This window comes from Anguilla rostrata, chromosome 5 (assembly GCF_018555375.3).
Source record: "Anguilla rostrata isolate EN2019 chromosome 5, ASM1855537v3, whole genome shotgun sequence".
In the NCBI taxonomy this organism is placed as follows: Eukaryota; Metazoa; Chordata; class Actinopteri; order Anguilliformes; family Anguillidae; genus Anguilla; species Anguilla rostrata.
Genome location: NC_057937.1, coordinates 58,957,555 through 58,978,064, shown reverse-complemented (window position 1 = coordinate 58,978,064; position 20,510 = coordinate 58,957,555). Strand labels below are relative to the sequence as shown.

Here is a 20,510-nt window from a genome sequence, read left to right as displayed (position 1 = left end):
CTTCTGTTCTTTTCTTGCTTTAGTATTCGTTTTATAAAATGCTAAGCATTCGTGTTGGGACAGCATATTATGTAGGCTACCAAAACATTCAAACGGATTAATTCGGTTGCTGAATATTTTCTTCCGGATTTTCTTTGTTAGCCCGTTGTAATTGACTCAAAACGTTTGATACAGTTATGTGAGGTATGCGGTAGTTCTGCATAATTAACATTGGTGATACAGTACAAGCAAACTGGAAATCACCTTCCGCACTTTTTATCCGGGTAAAATAACAGGTTAATTCTAGTAATCTTCCCTTTAGCTTTTTCAGACTGCCGTAATTTTACTCAATTTTACTGCCATTTTTCAATTCCACGAAAAGACCAGGAAGACTATGGACTCTTTTATGGTGCATGGTTCGCATCTGGAGGGCACACTTCGCTGCTCGGCTAGCAGTAACTTTGAAGGAAAGCAAACAGTGGCTGTACCACTACTAATTTACATTTTCACGCAAGTCCGAGTTTTCGTTCTATTCTTGTCATTTTGCGATTAGCCTATATGGAATTGACGACGAGAAAGTAATAAAACAGCAAATTGTTTACAACGTGTGCATGTTTTCTGCTGTTAATGAATGTGTTTGAGAGGATATGTGAAAATCAATAAATACAAAAGTAACCATATATAGTCATTGTTGGTAACCCGTTGTATATAAGTGGAATAAACCCCTCCGGGCTGTCCCGGTTATTAGAAAATAATGTAGGCTACTTCGGTGGTAGTATGGGGTTACAGAAGAAATCATATGACAGATGGACCGACGACAACGTCAGTGGGCTAATTTGCCTAATCTTCGCGGTACTTTAGACCCCGGTGGAAACGCAGACAACCATTGGCTGAAGGAACCTTTTAGTTCCTGGTAAAGTAGTTCCTGGGAATGAAAGTTCGGGTAATTTTGGTGGAAACGCGGCTATACATAAGAAGTAAATCTCATTTTTAGTAATGGCATCTGTATTTTTGTTACATTTAGTCATTATCAAAGTGAAACTGGAATTACTCATTTAATACTTTAAAGAAAATTATTTTCCAATGCTTTATCAAGGGTGTGGAGTGAATTTTCAGTGCACTGTATACACAGTTCACACACACACAGGCACACACACACACACACACATATATATATATATATATATACATACACTTATCAGCCACAACATTAAAACCACCTTGATTTTTCCAAATTAATATTTTATTTTCTGTTTGTAATCAAACAATTCACACGTGGTCAAAGTGCAGACTCAGAGCTTTTATTAGAGGGTATTCTTATACATTGTGGTTTCACCATGTAGTAATTACAGCACTTTCTATACGTAGTCCCCCATTTCAGTGTTTTAGACAAATTAACATAATGACAAATAAGTGTCGTGCATATCCTTTGCATACCATGACTTCCTGATGTCTGTGACCTATCAACATCAGAGTCTGGATATCTTATTGTCAGGTTGTCCTACAAGCGACACAAAAACTCTTTGCATTTGTCTGGATCTTTATGGAAATTGGGGGGGGGGGGGGGCAGGATTCAGCTGTAAATTATGCTGATACAGTACGGAACACATTTCTTGGCTAAATGGATTTAAGTCAGAAAGGGTCCAAGGGTCCAAGAGCCGCAGACCCCGTAGACACAAGACAAACCGATATCATAAAATCTCCACCACATTTCACAGTAGGTATGAAGTCTTTTTTTTCACATAAATGTCCTTCATCTCATGCCAAAGAGCTCAGTTTTGGCCTCAGTTGATACCAACCAGTTCCCTTAAAGTGCAGCAGCGAACTTCCCAATGAACAATTTTGTGGTGGAAAATTTGGTGTCTAGTTCAGGTGAAATCCCGGCTACATTTGGTCCAAAAATAATAGTTTTCCAGTCCGCTTGAACATTGACAGGCTTTACCAAGCTAAAATATACGGTATATTGGGGGATAACCAGCAGTTAATTTATGTTAAAACGTCTCGTTCTAGATTTCCACCCATCCAGATGTCTACATTTTGGCTTTTGCTGACTGGGTTTTGCTCATATACAGTACACAAATACATACACACACACAGACACACAAATCAGGAGCACCACAATGATAACAGCTGCACTTCAAATCCAGGATGCTTAGCCAGCACAGCAGTAAAATATGGCCTGAAATGGATTCCCCAGTGGGAAGTGGAGGACTGCGATGTAGGCTGCCAAACTCTTCTTCCTCATGCTCTGGATGAACAGGCACGCGCTTGCCTGGTAGCGACCAGAGGAACTCCCTATCTTATGTCCCTGAGTGTCTGTGGTCCAACAGCAAAACGTTCCGGAATGTTCCACAATGGAGTGGAATGGAGTGCGTTGTCCTGCCAAATCCACTGACTGAGTCTTCTCACTCCATCAGAAGGGAGATCTGCTGCAAGCACGTTACTGTCCCGAGCGATCCTCAGCACCTCACGTGGTCTGGGGTTCCTGTTCATCAGCGCTGGCTTCCTGACTAGGGGTGCTCACTGACACATTTCCAATATTTTCTTTTTTTATAATTACATGCACACATACACCACAATATTATACATGCTACACCTAGTACTACAATCGGAATAAAAATCTTGTGGAATAATAAGTTTTGGTCATTATTTGAATTTTTTATGATTATGATTTTTTTGATGACACAGTTCCTGGAGTGGATCACTGTGTAAGTTCCCACATCATCTAATGTCATATTCGGCAATGTAAGAGTATTACTGTCCCTTTCCATCCTGCTCTTGTACTTTGGTTCACACTTAAAATCACCCGTGTCCACAGAGCACAGTGGCTCTTCGGGGAATGCACCCTCCTTAGAGAAGATCACCTCCACTGGTTCTCGGGGTAAACTGAGGCTGAAAGGCATCCCTAGGTCAAGACTGACTGGCGTGAAGTTCCCAAAATCTGAGGACAGAAGACATAATAAAAAACACAGACATTTCCACAGCCCAAATATGAATCCCAAAAGCAGTCCAGTAACATTAATTACACGTGTTTATCAATCATACTTACACGGTATCAAATTTCAAAATTTGTGGCTGCAAAAAAATAAACAGCGATCATTAAAGAGTACATTACCTTTAAGTTCAAGAACGATCCAAGATGCATTTGGGTTCAACTCAGTGGAGCACTGGTAGACTCCTGAGTCACACAAACCCGTGACACTCAAGGACAAAGAGAAGTTGCCTTTTTGGATTCTTTCGGAAGACACGGATGCCCTTCCCTCGTACTTCGGGCCATAGGTGACCTCGTCCGAGCCGTGCACCAGGACCAGTTCATCTCCTCTTTTCCACTGGACAAAGGATTCCTCTGGCGCCTGTTTGTTAATATGACCGTAGCAGGGCAAAGTGACCGAATCGCCAACAGGAACAGAGAGATGATTTGGAATGGGGGGCTCTGTGGGACAGAGGGAGAGAGAGAGAGAGAGAGAGAGAGAGAGAGTTGATGACATCAGGCAGACATGACATGCTGAAGAAGAGCTCCTGATATAATATTAAACTTTTGGATTAAGAGAGAGATGAACATCTAGAACAAGAGAAAAACCCTCATAAAGAAGACTGTTATATTTGTCTATATATTTTTTAGCTGGGAAGCCTCAGTGTAGGTTTATTTTATACAACTTTGACTTGCTAAGTAAAGCTAGCTAATGTTACTGGCTAGCTAACTAGTTAGCCCCAAACTACACAGGCTTTAATCTAATCTTCCTATGCCGTGAGCCCCAGCTTCCAACTAAAAGAAAAATACACTGAAAAGAGCAAAGCTATTTTTTCTATCAAACCAGGTAGGAAATATCACTGTAAGCTGTACTTTCTAATATTAGCTGCTAGCTAAAAAATAACTGTTTTTATTAGCTAGCTAAACACTCCAGCTTGTTTATTCGGTTGCCATAGCATTGTTTATTTGGTTGCCCTAGCAATATGGCCACTGAGACAGCAGCAACAGCAGTAGCAGATACTTTATTTCCCCGCCATTTTGAGTACCCAGAGGAAATAAAATCAGAGAATGGAAGAATACAGTCTACAGTTCAGACAGAGAGTCCAAAGAGAATACCCAGAGTCTTTATATGCTGATCGCTCTAATAACACTGGTGTTGTTACCAATTTGCTTTTTTATACTGAGCACGTCACTGCATGGCATACAGCCATATCAAAGCACTACAGCTTCATCTCCAAGAGAGTGATCTGCAACGGGAGACAAATTCAGATCTTTGAGGATGAAGACAAGGACTAATAGAGAAGGATCCTGACTGTCAACTTTTACCAAAATGGTACTGTCATGGTGCAGGGTAACGAAGCTGCCCTTGGCTCCTTTGGACAAGACTTCCCCACTCTGGAGAAAGTGGCGGCATCTAAAAAGAATACAGGAAGCATTCCGAGTTCTCCCATCACCACAGGCACCGCGACAGCAGACAGCCAGGTCCACAGCACTGCTCAAATCTCCCCCATGCCTGGCCATGATAACCAGCACCCAGACCACCACACAGTCAGTCTCCTGAGAGACAGACTGGCTCTACTAGAAGTAGAGCTCACTGAGCTGAGAGAACAGCTGCTCACCACCAGCACTACACCACACCCTGACCTGCAGGAACAACTCAGCCAGTGTAAGCTGGAGTCTGCTACACAAGAGCTGAGGGAACAGATCTCCAGCCTGCAGAAGGACAACATTACATTACATTACAGGCATTTAGCAGACGCTCTTATCCAGAGCGACGTACAACAAGTGCATTAGTTCAAGGTGCAGAGGTGCAAAGGAAACACACTAGAGTGAAGTAAAGATACAAACTAGCACTGGAATCACATTTGCCTAATCCGACAAAAACAATCCTGCCAAATAAAAACTAACGTAATCGTATTAGCCTAACTAGGTAACCAGGCCCTCATCACAGAGCTGAGGGAAACAAAGGACATCATGAGGAGAGAAATAGCGCAGGTGAGACACGAAATGACAAGGGAACTATCAGCCATCATGGTGAAGCTGCAGCACAGAAAACAGACTGTAGAGACATCTACCAGTACAGAACAGCCACAACCCCTCACCCCCAACAACCCTCCCACCACTGAGCCCCCACCAACCAATGAGGATTCAGCAGAGAGAAGCTCTCAAGCCCCTCGTGCCCCCTCCCCCCCCAGCGTCTCACACCGTCAGCCCACCACCCTGAAAAAAAAAAACCGAGGTTGCTATCCTTATTGATTCGAATGGCAAGTTCATTCAAGAACAAAAACTCTTACCAAAACACTGAAGGACGTGGCACTGGGCCGTCAAAGCCTCACACCAGCCAGAGGACCACCCAGAGACCCCTACTACGCCTCAGCCCCCATCAGGAGCCAAAGACCTCCCAGAGACCCCTACTATGCCTCAGCCCCCATCAGGAGCCAAAGACCTCCCAGAGACCCCTACTACGCCTCAGCTCCCATCAGGAGCCAAAGACCTCCCAGAGACCCCTACTATGCCTCAGCCCCCATCAGGAGCCAAAGACCTCCCAGAGACCCCTACTATGCCTCAGCCCCCATCAGGAACCAAAGAACTCCCAGAGACCCCTACTATGCCTCAGCCCCCATCAGGAGTCAAAGACCTCCCAGAGACCCCTACTATGCCTCAGCCCCCATCAGGAGTCAAAGACCTCCCAGACATCCACCCAGATCCAACAAACCCCACAGGCCCACCACTCCACCAGAACATCACCACCTCCAGCAGCACAGACAGACAGGCCCTGGCCCAGGCTACTACCACCCACCAAACCAGACACGCTACCAGAACCAAGAGCCTGGCCCTCGACCCCTGCCCAGCCCCAGCCGACAGCAACAGAATGTAGAACCACACCAGGCCCCACGCAGCTGCGCAGAGGTCCTCCAAGGACGAGTGGACTCTGAAGGAATGTGTGAGATTAAACAGCTCCTCGAGTACATCTGCACTAAGCTGAACGAGTGTCATAATGAAACACACACACATACACTCAAACTACTCAAATGGCTTAATTATTACCTTTTTTTTTACTACTTAAAAAAAAAAAGGTTAAAATAATTATTTTATATTGTTGAAAAAAAATTTTAGATATTGTTCAAACATATCAGCTCTAATGATGTTATCATTAGCCACACATACTCACACACACACACACACACACACACACACATGTACACACCACACACACACGAAAACACACACATTTACGAAATACAGTAAACACCACATTTTATACAGTTCGTACCTCTCTTCACAATCCCGTGGTTACTGTTTTATCTGTTTTACCCGTGCCATCTCTCCTTTGTAATGAAATCGCTTTCAGTATGCATGTGGAATATCCAGGGCCTAAAATCCTCAACCTTTGGGCTCAAAACAAACCCCTGGAACTCAAAACAAACCTTAAAGATGTCGACGTCATCATTCTACAGGAGACATGTTGTAAAGCTGACACTGTCACCCACTGTCCGAACGGTTATAGAGAAATAATAGTACCATCTCAGAAACACAGCAACACTAATAGAGGTAGAGGATCAGGAGGATGAATCATTTATATATAGGTATAAATCTGATCTACATAATCAAATTGACCCCCAAAAAATGCTGATATACGCCATCTTTACTGTGAGACCCTAAAACTCTACAAACGTACACTCAGACTCAAAAAACAACAATACAACAAACAGCAACTGACACTAATTGAGGAGGCAATCAACACAAACAACTTTTGGCAACATTGGAAACACCTAAACAAACCCCAACACCAGGAATTGGCTATACAAAACAGTGATATATGGACAACTCATTTTAAAACACTATACCACACTGTTCAAATTGATGTAAACACAGAGCAATCTCAAATTCATGAGAAGCGGACTAAACTGGAGCTAGCTGTAAAAGACAATCAGAATCCATTAGACTCCCCAATTATTGAGCAGGAACTCCTTAAGAAACTGCAGGCCCTCAAATCTAAAAAAGCTTGTAGAACTGATGGCATCTTGAACGAGATGCTAGTAAACATGAACAAGACATTCCAACTGGCTATATTAAAACTATTCAATTTGGTTCTGAGTGTAGGTTATTTTCCTGACAACTGGAATCATGGACTTATAACCCCAATCTATAAAAGCTGAGACAAATCTGACCCTAATAATTACCGAGGCATCTGTGTAAACAGTAATCTGTGAAACAGTGATTACTCTACAGGGTTGGAGTCCTGATCGATGTGGTCACTTCTGGCACTACGATCCTTACTTCACTCTAGTGTTTCTTTTGCACCTCTACATCGTGAACCAATGCACTTGTTGTGCGTCGCTCTGGATAAGAGCGTCTGCTAAATGCCTGTAATGTAATGTAATGTAATGTAATCTGGGGAAGGTTTTCTGTAGTATTATGAATGCCAGACTTCTGAACTTCCTTACCAAGCACAATGTCTTGAGCAAAAGCCAAATTGGATTTATACCAAAACACTGCACAACCGATCATATTTCCTCTGTCCCCAGTGTAAGTCTCCACAATCAGGAAGTGAAATGCCTGCTCTTTGCAGATTACCTGGTTCTGCTGTCCCCCACAGCAGATGGCCTACAGCAGAGCCTGGATCTGCTAGAGCATTACTGTCAAACCTGGGCCCTGACAGTAAACCCCAAAAAGAGCAAAATAATGATATTCCAAAAAAGATCCAGATCTCAGGACGTTCTACCAAAGTTCTCAATTGGTACAAAACATGTAGAGTACTGCACACACTACACCTGTCTAGGATTAAAACTAAGTTCAACTGGACATTTTAATGAAGCAGTTCATGAGCTGAGAGGGAAAGCACGCCGGGCTTTCTTTGCCATAAAAAAAATATACAAACAGAAATACCAATTCAAATTTTGTTAAAATTGATTTAGTGTGTTATTGAACCAATTGCACTCTATGGCAGTGAGGTATGGGGTCCACTTACAAAACAAGACTTTACTCAATGGGATAAACACCCCATCGAGACCCTGCATGCAGAGTTCTGTAAGATTCTCCTACATGTCCAGAGGAAAACTACAAGCAATGCATGCAGGGCAGAATTAGGCCAATACCCACTAATACTAAAAATACAAAAAAGAGCAATTAACTTTTGGACACACCTAAAACTAAGTGACCCCCTCCCGTATCATTACCAAGCCCTGCAGTGCCAAGAGATGAGGAGTAATAGGAACCCCTTCACCCAGCTGAGTCCACAAACCTGATCTATTAACACACCTCAGGAACAGAACACATCACCAATCATACTCAATCAAATTACAACACAATTAAAACAAAACTACATCACCTATTGGCAAACACAAAAAAAGCACAGAGCAAAATGCAGTGCTATCTGGCTCTAAATTGACAGTACACCACAGAAGATTATTTGAGCATGGTGACTGATCAACAACTAAAAAGAACCTTGACAAAGTACAGACTGAGTGAGCACAGCCTTGCTATTGAAAAGGGGAGACACAGGAAAACCTGGCTCCCTGCAGATCAAAGGCTGTGCTGTCATTGCACCCTCAGTGAGCCTGAAACAGAGCTACACTTCCTCACCAAATGTGAAAAGTATAAACATCTTAAAGTAACACACTTAAAAAGAAAATTGAATTAATAACAAAAGGTTTTATTAACCTATTAGATGAAGAGAAGCTACCAGTCCTACTAGGGGAGGACCCAAAGAGCTGTGAGTTCGCAGCAGTCTATGTTGCTGCCTGTCATAAACTGAGGGACAGTGAGTGACAGTCACCTGACACACATTGTTGCTGCTATATTCGATGACAGTTTATTTGTTTTGTTTTGATATTAACAATCAGTTTTTTATTTGTTTATTTATTATTATTATTATTATTATTATTACTAATAATAATAATAATAATAATAATAATAATAATAATATTTGATGACTATCTATTTTCAACTTCCATCCACTGTATTTTCTACTATTTACTGTAGTATGTTTTCAAATTAATTTTTAGCTTTTCAATGTTTAAACGCTTGCTTTGGCAATATGTAGTGTTACGTCATGCCAATAAAGACATTTGAATTTGAATAAGAGAGAATAAGAGAGAGAAAGAGAGAGAGAGAAGAACAGAGAGAGAGACAGAGAGAAAGAAAAAGGGTGAGAGAGACAGGTGGAGGTGTGTAGAGGGGAGGACAAAAGAATAAAGGGAGAGGAAGAAAAATACAGAACAGAAACATTAGTCTGCTCCCTCCACATCAACGGTGAACTCAATGAGATTAAAGGTAGGGAGGATTTAGCTGATTTTAGTTAAAGCTGTTCCAACAGTTAACTTCATTTACTCATTTTTTTTTTTTGTTTTGTTTTATTCGCTTGTATTCTCTACACAGACTATTTCAGTCAAAACTTTAAAACAAAAACTATAGCCGACTTACCCAAAACGTAGAGTCTCACATCGTTAAGACCCCTTTCATCGGGACCCTTCCACACGCACTCGTAAGAGTACTCATCGCGGAACGTAACGGAGCTGATGTTGATAGAGAAGTCACCCTGCCGAATCCTCTCTGTGGGGAACGTGACTCTCCCCTCAAAGTGAATGCCCACGCTATGATCCCTGCGGGAGTAGTGAGCCACTTTCTTCCCTTCCGACGTCCGCCACAGGACGTCCAGCTGGGCCTCAGGGGTCCCCCTGAACTCCGACCCATCACAGGGTAAAGTGACAGAGGCCCCAAACTCCCCTTTGACAATGGAAAGCGAGGACACTGGAGGTGAAACTGACAGAACGGCTGAGAGAGAGAGAGAGAGAGAGAGAGACCCTGAATTCCTCAAAAACATTTCTAATGCTGACATTTTAATTTTTGTTGAAACTTGGTGCCGAGAAGATACCGTCACCCACTGCCCCTCAGGTTATGGCGAAATTATAGTGCCCTCTATAAAATTAAAAACAGTGCGACATGGCAGAGACTCCGGAGGGATACTGGTGTGGTACAAAGAGGAACTGGCTAAATTCATCACAGTAACCAAAAAAGAACAATCCCACTTATGGTTAAAATTGAACAAAGAAATTGCAGATTGGGAAAAAGATATATTCCTGTGTGCAGCTTACGCTGCCCCACATGAATCCCCCTATTATAATGAGGAATTCTTCAACGCTCTGCATACAGAAATATGCCATTTCCAGGCCCAGGGAAATGTGCTACTGTGTGGCGACCTTAACGCCAGAACAGGAACAGAACCCGACTGTATCGATCCCCAAGGAAACAATCATATATTTGGAAACACCCCTTTGTACATTACACCAACCACTACAAAAAGAAATAATCCGGACAATATCATAAATAAGAATGGTAGGGAGTTAGTGCATCTCTGTCAAGCCTTAGGCCTGTACATCCTTAATGGCAGGATCAGAGGAGACTCTTTAGGAAGGTTCACATATTGCTCAGCTCTTGGGACTAGTGTTGTGGACTATGCTGTCACTGACATGGACCCTTCCTCCTTTAGTGCATTCACTGTCAGGCAACAAACCCCCCTTTCAGACCATAATCAAATAAGTGTATTTCTGAAAAGATTTGGACAATCCAGAAACTCAAACACACAGCCCTGTAAGCTGTATAAACTTAATAAATCGTACAGATGGGCTGAAACAAGCACAGATGAATTCACAAAAGCAATGAGATCCGCTGAATTAACTAACTCTATTAACACATTCATCAATACTCCTTACCAAAATAACAGAGAAGGCTTAAATCTGGCTGTTACTAATATCAATTATATTTTCCAGAAAACAGCAAATAAAGCTAAACTAAAAGTTCATAATAAAAGGAAGCTGAACAAAAATGAAAATTGGTTTGATATTGAATGCAAAAATATTCGAAAAAACCTAAGAAAATTATCAAACCAAAAACATAACCAACCATACAACTCTGATTTACGCCTCAGGTATTGTCAAACTCTTAAAGAATATAAAAACACCCTAAAACAGAAAAAACAAAAATACATAAAGAAAACTCTGAATGATATTGAAGAATCAGTTAATCAAAACCAGTTTTGGGATTTGTGGAACAATTTAAGCACAGCAAAGCAACACAAATTAGCCATTAGTGATGGAGCCATTTGGAAACAATATTTTGAAAATCTATACTGTGAAATCAGTCAGAAAACACACCATACTATGATTAATGAACAACTAAACAAATTGGAATCAACCATCAAGGATAATCAAAATCCATTGGATAAACCAATTTCCCACAAAGAACTGATCGAAAAGCTCCAGTCTCTAAAATCAAGAAAATCATGTGGTCTTGATGGAATTAGAAATGAAATGCTAAAAAATAGCACCCCAGAAATGCATGACGCTCTGCTTAAATTGTTCAACCAAGTACTGAGTTCAGGATGCTTTCCTGACATTTGGAACCGGGGGCTTATATCCCCAATTTATACAAGTGGAGACAAATTAGACCCCAATAATTACAGAGGCATTTGTGTAAGCAGTAATCTGGGGAAGGTATTTTGTAGTATCATCAATTCAAGAATTGTAACCTTCCTTAACGAGCACAATGTCCTGAGTAAAAGTCAAATTGGATTTCTCCCAAATCATCGTACCACCGATCATATTTACACCCTACACACCCTAATAAATATACACGTCCACAAAACAAAAAATGGTAAAATCTTTGCATGCTTCATTGATTTCAAGAAAGCATTTGACTCGATTTGGCATGACGGATTATACTACAAAATTCTCCAAAGTGGTGTAGGGGGTAAAGTTTATGATATAATTAAATCAATGTACTCAGAAAATAAATGTGGAGTGAAAATTGGCGACCAAAGAACAGAGTTCTTCACACCAAAACAGGGAGTAAGGCAGGGCTGTAGTCTGAGTCCAACACTGTTCAATATTTACATTAATGAGTTAGCGGTGCAGTTGGAACAGTCTACAGCCCCGGGCCTCCTCCTACATGACACGGAAGTAAAATTCTTACTCTATGCAGATGACCTGGTTCTGCTGTCTCCCACTGAAGAAGGATTACAGCAGAACCTAGCTCTGGTAGAGGATTTCTGTCAGAACTGGGCACTGACAGTAAACTTAAAAAAGACAAAAATAATGATCTTCCAGAAAAAAGCCAGATGTCAGGAAAACAGGTTCCAGTTTTTTCTAGACAACACCGCCCTAGATCACACTTTAAATTATACGTACCTTGGTCTGACAATTACAGCATCAGGGAGCTTTAACATGGCAGTGAATGCTTTAAAAGAAAAAGCTCGAAGAGCACTCTATGCTATAAAAAGAAAACTTTGTTATACCAATTAAAATCTGGTTAAAAATATTTGATAGTGTAATTCAGCCCATTGCACTGTATGGAAGTGAGGTATGGGGTCCACTCAGCCAGCAGAACTATTCCAAATGGGACAAGCATTCAATAGAGACCCTGCATGTAGAATTTTGTAGAAACATCCTACAAGTACAAAGGAAAACACCAAATAATGCATGCAGGGCAGAATTAGGCCATTATCCATTAATGATTCACATCCAAAAAAGAGCATTAAAATTCTGGATGCACCTCAATTCAAGTCCTCAAGACACATTGCAGTTTAAGGCAATGAAAGCCCAAGAGCTCAGTCATGAAAAGAGTCCCCTCAGTCAGCTGGTAATGAAGCTGACTAACCCATTAACCCAACTAACACAAATCACAGACCAGCTTCATACCAGCACTGCTTACCAACAAATCAAAGTAAACCAAGTAATGAAACAGACCAAAATCTCTTATCTGGAATATTGGGATAATGTAACCAAAACACAAAACAAACTAGATTGCTATCGGACCCTAAAAAGAGACTACAAATTGGCTGAATATCTCTTCTCTGTCAGAGATACAAAGCAGAGGCAGATCCTGACCAAGTACAGGCTCAGTGACCACGCACTTGCAATTGAAAAAGGCAGACACCGAAATACATGGTTACCAAAAGAACAACGTATATGTGGTCACTGTAAGACAGGAGAGGTGGAAACAGAGATGCACTTTCTCCTACATTGTGAAAAATATTCAGAAATTAGGACACATTATTTCAACAAATTTTCTCTAATTATAAAAGACTTCCTTTCCCAAACAAATGAGGAAAAAATGCAAATCCTGCTAGGAGAAAGGCCAACGGCTCCACTAGCAGCAAAGTACATCTCGGCCTGCCATAATCTGAGGGACACTGGTTGACCACCACAAATATATTTATTTTAATTATTTATTAATTTCTATCTTTTTAAAAAAATTTTAAATTTTTTTACATTATTATTATTATTATTGTTGTTATTATTATTACTGTTATGATTTTATTATTGTTATTATTGTATAGCCTACTCGTTGTGGCCATTGCCACACTGTTGATTGCATTGTTGTCGTTTCCACAATGTTGTTCGTATTTCATGTTTCCTGTTCCTGTTTCCCATCAGCATGTGTACGCTTTGGCAATAAGTACAAGTGTATTTCATGCCAATAAAGCATTTTGAATTTGAATTTGAATTAGAGAGAGAGATGACATATAGAATTCATTAGGAAATCAGGACTCCCATTGTGTAAAAGTGTGGAAAAAATTTACAGTATATATATATGTGTGTGTGTGTGTGTGTGTGTGTGTGTGTGTGTGTGTGTGCGTGCATGCGTGCGTGTGTGCGAGCGTGCGTGTGAGAGAGAGAGTGTGTGTGTGTGTGTGTGTGTGTAAAGTGATGAATAAAGTGATATAGCTTAATATTTTATATATGCATAGCAACAACAAAAAAGCTTTTAAACGCTGTTTAAAATTATGTCATTATTTCAAATTAATGAATATATTCATTTGTTAATACATGTGGAATATTTTAGAATATAGAGGATAGAAACCCATTCAACATTTTATATTTTCACCCAACACAGAGGTACGCCATAAAAACAGTCCCTATAATTTAAATTAATTTACAATTCCACGAATGACATGCATCAACAATAACGCACCTTTTTGGTGGAAAAACAGTTCAGCAATCTAAATCGGAGGATTTATCACGACCAACTTACCCAGCAGCAAGGCCATGCTAAATGAAGCATCCATGCCCACAACACACGGCAGGCATCTGAAAATATCAAACAGGTTTAGCTTTAGACGGAATACCGAAACCGGCAACCGTACTAAATTACCGTTTTTTATACCGTGTAGGCTACTGTAGCGTAACGAACATTTCAATTATGTTCACTTAAGAGTTTTATTCTCGTTTTATGGCGTTTTTTTCAGTTACACATATTCAGGCTGAGTTCGCCTGCGGGTATTCACCGACTAATCGCTTTGCATTGTTTTCCACAAAGTTACGAATTAGGCTAAACATAAATTATTTGGTTAACTTTCCGTTCAGTTCGCACTTTTATATCTAGTCCACATAGAGGCCTATATAAAATACCGTTTCTTGGTAACTCAGGAGTCAGGACGCCTTCGTGTACGATTTGGAGAGGTAAAATCTGAACATAAGTTTTCAATGTATATCCCATTATTGTTACATAATAAATTTAGACAGCAATTATTCACGTGTATTACACAGGCCTACTTGCAATCTTGCTTGACCACTCTGCGCTGATATAAAAAGGTAGGACGTACAATACTTACGCGGCGATTTGGTTAATGTTGGATTCAGATGTCCCTTCACATTTTACGAGAGCAAAAATCACGCTCTTCAATCCACTCAGCTATAACTGTCCAGAACTTAAATAAATAGGCTATATTAGCTATTAACGGCGATGTGTTTTTCTTTCCCGAATTAGTGTTGTCGACTTGCACTTAACACTTTAACTTTACTTTCGGTTAGCCCTACGTGAACCATAGCAGCGCAATACGTCGATACGCGGCGACATAGCTCAGGAGGTAAGACCGATTGTGTGGCAGTCGGAGGGTTGCCAGTTCAAACCCCGCCCTGGGCGTGTCGAAGTGTCCTGGAGCAAGACACCTAACCCCTAACTGCTCTGGCGAATGAGAGGCATCAATTGTAAAGCGCTTTGGATAAAGGCGCTATATAAATGCAGTCCATTTACCATTTACGTCGAAACGCTGTGTTACCGTGACGCCCAAGCGTGGGACATTATAACATTGGCTGCGCACCGACTTCGCTGCCACGGTAGTCAACCTTGCAGTCGCCAGCACTTTCCTGTCCTTCAACTTTCTCGTCTACGTTTCCGGCATTTTAAATACATATAGCAACTGGAGCCCATAACATTTTAACCGCAACCGTAGCGTTAAAACTATATGTTTCGAAACGTACTTGGCCATGAAACAAAAATAAACAAACAAATAAATAGATAAATAAATAAATCCAGGAACACACGGAAGAGACATTCCAGCCCTGCTGAAAATTCCACCTAAGACCAGCTGGGATTCTAAACTGGTTTTAACTGTGTTTGCGACACTTCCAGCCGGCCATAGCTGGTCTGTGCCCGGCTGGAACATCTGGCCGACCGGCTAAAAGTGTCGAAAACACAGCTTAAACCAGCTTGCCCGGTTTGGGATGGTTCAAGCACGGGGACAAAATCTCCAACTGCCTCTGAGTGTGAGTTAGAGGAATCTGGAGAAAGTAAATGGCCTATGGCTGAATAAAAGACATAACTTTGGTTTGAATATTGGTTTGGGATGAGTGGTGGCGGGGGTACCTCTACAACAAGTGCACCAGAATAGGGCATATAAAATAACACAGATAAAGAGCTCTGTTATCCTCAAAAATGCTCCGAGAAAGTTATTTTAAAAATAAGTTATTTTATTTCCTATAAACAAGAGCCAAAGATCCCGCAGACACAAAACAAACCCATATCATAAAATCTCCATCATACTTCACTGTAGGCACGATGTCCTTCTCGACATAAATGTTCTTCATCTGAGGCAGAATAGCTCAGTTTTGGTCTTAGTTGACCACAGCAGTTCATACAAAGTGCACCAGAAGAATTTCGCAGTGAACATTTCCCTATCTTATGCCTATCTTATGTCCCTGAGTGCCTGTGTTCCAACAGCAAAAGGTTCCAGAATGTTCCACAATGGAGTGGAATGGAGTGCGTTGTCCTGCCAAATCCACTGACTGGGTCTTCTCACTCCATCAGAAGGGAGATCTGCTGCAAGCACGTTACTGTCCCGAGCGATCCTCAGTGAGGTGTGCCTGTTCATCTGCGGCATCATCCTGACTGAAGGTGCTCACTGACTCAAGACTTCTGTGTCCTAAATCGTCGCTCTTCTTTCTTTTCCTTTGAACACATAATATACGTATACATACTATACATACAACTACTATAACTACAATCGGAATCAAAAGGAAAAACCAATAGTAATTATTATTATCATGTTTTATGTTGACTCCGTATGCATGGCTGATGAGACAGTTCCAGGAGTAGATCACTGTGTATGTTCCCACATCATCTGATGTCACAGTCAAATTCTTCCATTCCGTCCAGACCCGGTACTTTGGTTCACATTTAAAACCACCTGTGTCCACAGAACACAGTGGCACTTTGGGGAGTGTACCCTCCTTAGAGAAGACCACTTTCACTGGTTCTTTCGGTAAACTGAGGCTGAAAGGAGTCCCAAGGCTGAGACTGACTGATTTGTAGTGCCGATAATCTGTGGATATAAGACATATCAATAAAGACACTTCCCTTTTCACAGCCCAAATATTAATCCCACAAGCAGTCCCATAATATTAATTACTTGTGTTTATCGATCATACGTACACAGTATCAAATTAAAAATTTTGTGGTTATTGCACCTTGCATCAAAAGTAGTTAAATAGCAAGCTTTAAAGCAGGGAGTCCCTAATCTTATCCAGAAAGGGTTGGTGTGGGTACAGGCTTTGGATCCAACCTAGCAGTTACACACCTGATTCTACTAAATTCTACTAAATGAATTGGCTAAAAAAAAAAAAAAAAAAGTCTCTCTCCCTCTCCACCTCAGCTAATGTGAGGTGAGAGTTCTGGCGTAAAATGGCTGCCGTGCATCACCCAGGTGGGTGCTGCACATTGGTGGTGGGTGAGGTGAGTTCCCACTCATTACTGTAAAGCACTTTGAGTATTCGGAAAAGTCCTATATAAATGCAATGATTCATTCATTCACTCATTTATTCATGCATTCATACATTACCTTTAAGTTCAAGAACGATGGAAGTTACATTTTGGTTCTGGTCAGTGGAGCACTGGTAGACTCCTGAGTCACACACACCCGTGACACTCAAGGACAAAGAGAAGTCGCCTTTTTGGATTCTTTCGGAAGACACGGATGCCCTTCCATCGTACTTTGGGCCATAGGTGACCTCACCCAAGCCGTACTTCAGGACCAGTTCATCTCCTCTTTTCCACTGGACAAAGGATTTCTGTGGCGCCTCTTTGTTAATCTGACCGTAGCAGGGCAATGTGACCGAATCGCCAACAGGAACAGAGAGATGATTTGGAATGGAGGGCTCTGTGGGACAGAGGGAAAGAGAGAGAAAGTGAGAAAGAGAGCGAGAGAAGAACAGAGAGAGTGACAGAGAAAGAAAAAGTGAGAGAGACAGGTGGGGGTGTGTAGAGGGGAGGACAAAAATACAGAGGGAGAGGGAGAAAAATACAGAACAGAAACATTAGTCTGCTCCCTCCACGTCAACGGTGAACTCAATGAGATTAAAGGTAGGGAGGATTTAGCTGATTTTAGTTAAAGCTGTTCCAACAGCTGCCTTCATTTACTCATTTTTTTGTTTTGTTTGCTTGTGCTCTCTACACGGACTCTTTCAGTCAAAACTTGAAAGCAAAAACTATAGCCGACTTACTCAAAACGTAGAGTCTCACATCCTTAAGACCCCTTTCATCGGGACCCTTCCACACGCACTCGTAAGAGTCCTCATCGCGGAATGTAACGGAGCTGATGTCGATAGAGAAATCACCCTGCCGAATCCTCTCTGTGGGGAACGTGACTCTCCCCTCAAAGTGAATGCCTACGCTATGATCCCCACGAGAGTAGCGAGCCACTTTCTTCCCTTCCGGCGTCTGCCACAGGACGTCCAGCTGGGCCTCAGGGGTCCCTCTGTATGCCGACCCATCACAGGGTAAAGTGACAGAGGCCCCAAACACCCCTTTAACAACGGAAGGTGGGGACACTGGAGGTGAAACTGATGGAATTACTGAGAGAGAGAGAGAGAGAGAGAGAGAGAGAGAGAGATCCATTCAACATATATTTTTATATGTTCCCCCAACACAGAATTGCGTCATAGATATAGCGCCAATTATTTTGATCGATTGACAATTCCACGATTAACATATATTAACAATAACGCACCGTTTTGCGAGAGAACAGTTTAGCAACCTACTGGAGGTCTAATGGACTGCATTTATATAGCGCTTTTATCCAAAGCGCTGAAGGCCTACTTACCCAACAGCAAGGCAATGCATAATGAAACGCCACTGATACCACCATGCACTGCAAACATCTGAAAATATCAAACAGGTTCAGCTTTAGCTAGATGATACACGGGGATTGGTACCACATTATCGTTTTTACTGTGTACTGTAGCCTAAATAACATTTCAATTACTGTCACTGAAAAGAGTGATTCTGAGTTACACACATTCTCTACACTTGAGTGCACCTGCGCATATTCACCTGCTAATGCCTCTGCAAAAAAAAAACACTAATTAGACAAAGTATAAATAATCTCGTTTCAACTTTCCGTTCAATTTAAACTTTGTTAATACTCGCTCCATTAAATCATGGTTAAAGTTGTCTACTTTAGTTTAGGCATATAAAAATATAGATCTGGACACCGCTTTTCAATGTAGCTATATGCCATTCTTGCTACATGGTCCGTTTAAGCATTGGTGAATAGCTACACACTAGCCTACATAGCCTATTTACACTCAGACCACTCTCGCCCACCTCTTGATATCCGTCGTCGAAATGATTTTCTCTACTGTTGTTAAGAGAAACGCTGCCCTGTCCTCTAGAAGCTTCTGTTGCGGTTTTAATGCTGCCTATTACAGTAGCTACATTTAGCTAATATGCCTTCAATACAACTAGCTAAAAAAGGCACAGCATTCCCCTACTTCAACCTATTACGACGTAGTGAATTGAATGCGTGTTAATGCACATATTTGACCTGTTAAGATTCAAGTTTTTCCTTTGATTTATTTTACTTCAATAAATTGTTTACATATTCCGCGTAGCCTATTTTCTTCGACATAATATAGGATAGTCACTTCCGCTTAGTCGATTCAGACTAATTTCACTTTCGGCTAAACTATCCCAATACGCCGGTTAGCTGACGAAAATGATTCATTCATTCATTCATTCATTCATTCAATGAAAAAATAAACAAACAAACCTCTCTCCTTCTTCACGAAACGAAGCCCCTTCTCCTTTTCACGCAGAACAAGTCCAGTGACCTCAACGGCCAAAATGTGCTCAGATGACATAAATGTCTAAACGCCGCTTAGAGTTCGCTTCAGGCGTAAACCGGAGCAACCGGTTGAAAAGATTTCGAGCCGACTAGAACGTAACAAGTATCCGGATAAAACATGAGCTACATTGGTGTTAACGTTGTTCGTTTAAAACGTCTCTCAATGTAGCTTTCCACTCGTGTAGATTCCAGCTTTTGTTCACGCAGACTAAGCGTGCCCTCCGTCTTTGGATAAACCTAATGCACACACTGTATACAGTAAGAACAGTTCAGTGGACAAACATGCTAAAACATGTTCAGCAGTCGACAGGAAACTTTCGAAAGATAAAATCTGTTGCGTCCGGTGTTCCAGTTCATTTGTTTTAATGCTGAGCTAGCACAACCCATTTAGCACATCAAGAAATGGGAGTTGCATTTGCATACAAGCTGACGTCGAACTGTTGTAAAAAAAAATGATTCAATAACAAACAAAATTACGACAAAATAAAATATAATTGGTGGTATATTGTGGTGTGGGTTAAGAACTGGTGTGATTTAAGAACCTGCTTTCTGACCTAAAGGTCGCAGGTAAGTTTTCAGGTAGAGCATTGTGGCAGAGTCAAACAAGGTGAAGTAGGCTACTCAGTGAACAGTTTTTTTCAGCGACATTTAACAGATCACCGGGGAACATACGAGCCTAAAAAATGGATGGGGAAATGGATGTTTAGGAGCACACTAAATCCACCAAACTCCAAAAATAGACATAAGATAAATTAATTTAGTGTACCAGGCAACAGGCAAAATTTTGAACCGATCAAACACAATTGACAGTATTTCTCATATACAGTATAGCAGCTTTTAGCTATTATGGTCCTAGCCTTTGGAACAGCCTGCCAGAGGATTTCTGAATCTGTGGACATTTTTAAAAGAAGTCTTAAGACACACATTTTTCCCATTGCTTTTACCTAGGTTTTTGCATGGCTTTAATTTATTTTATTTATGTATTATTATTATTATTATGTTCCTTTTCTCTCTTTTTAATTATAATTAAAATAATTATTTTTAATTATTTAAATTATTCTTTGCAATTATTTTCTGTGAAACGCATTGAGTTGCATTTACTGTATGAAATGTGCTATACAAATAAAGTTTGATTGATTGATATGTGAAAGTCATTAT

At 41.0% G+C, this 20,510-nt stretch overlaps 1 protein-coding gene across 8 annotated transcripts; it reads right to left on the bottom strand.

The window, feature by feature from the left end:
• Positions 1–1,200: 1,200 nt before the first annotated feature.
• Positions 1,201–20,252, bottom strand: LOC135255789 (T-lymphocyte activation antigen CD80-like). 8 transcript variants are annotated; one of them, XR_010330270.1, is made up of 5 exons: positions 19,278–20,236; positions 18,330–18,387; positions 17,731–18,081; positions 3,095–3,412; positions 1,201–2,920 (listed from the first exon to the last, which is right to left on the bottom strand). XR_010330270.1 is itself a non-coding variant. In XM_064337408.1 (5 exons), the coding sequence occupies exons 2-5, from the start codon at positions 18,385–18,387 to the stop codon at positions 2,490–2,492; spliced, it is 1,158 nt and encodes a 385-aa protein (XP_064193478.1). In that variant the 5' UTR covers positions 19,278–20,252; the 3' UTR covers positions 1,201–2,489. The 8 variants fall into 8 exon arrangements, 6 of the variants coding, with proteins under 6 accessions (XP_064193478.1, XP_064193480.1, XP_064193479.1 ...); XR_010330269.1 differs by lacking the exon at positions 3,095–3,412 and adding an exon at positions 17,070–17,387 and having other exon boundaries at positions 19,278–20,223; XM_064337408.1 differs by lacking the exon at positions 17,731–18,081 and adding an exon at positions 9,377–9,727 and having other exon boundaries at positions 19,278–20,252.
• Between the last annotated feature and the right edge of the window lie 258 nt (positions 20,253–20,510).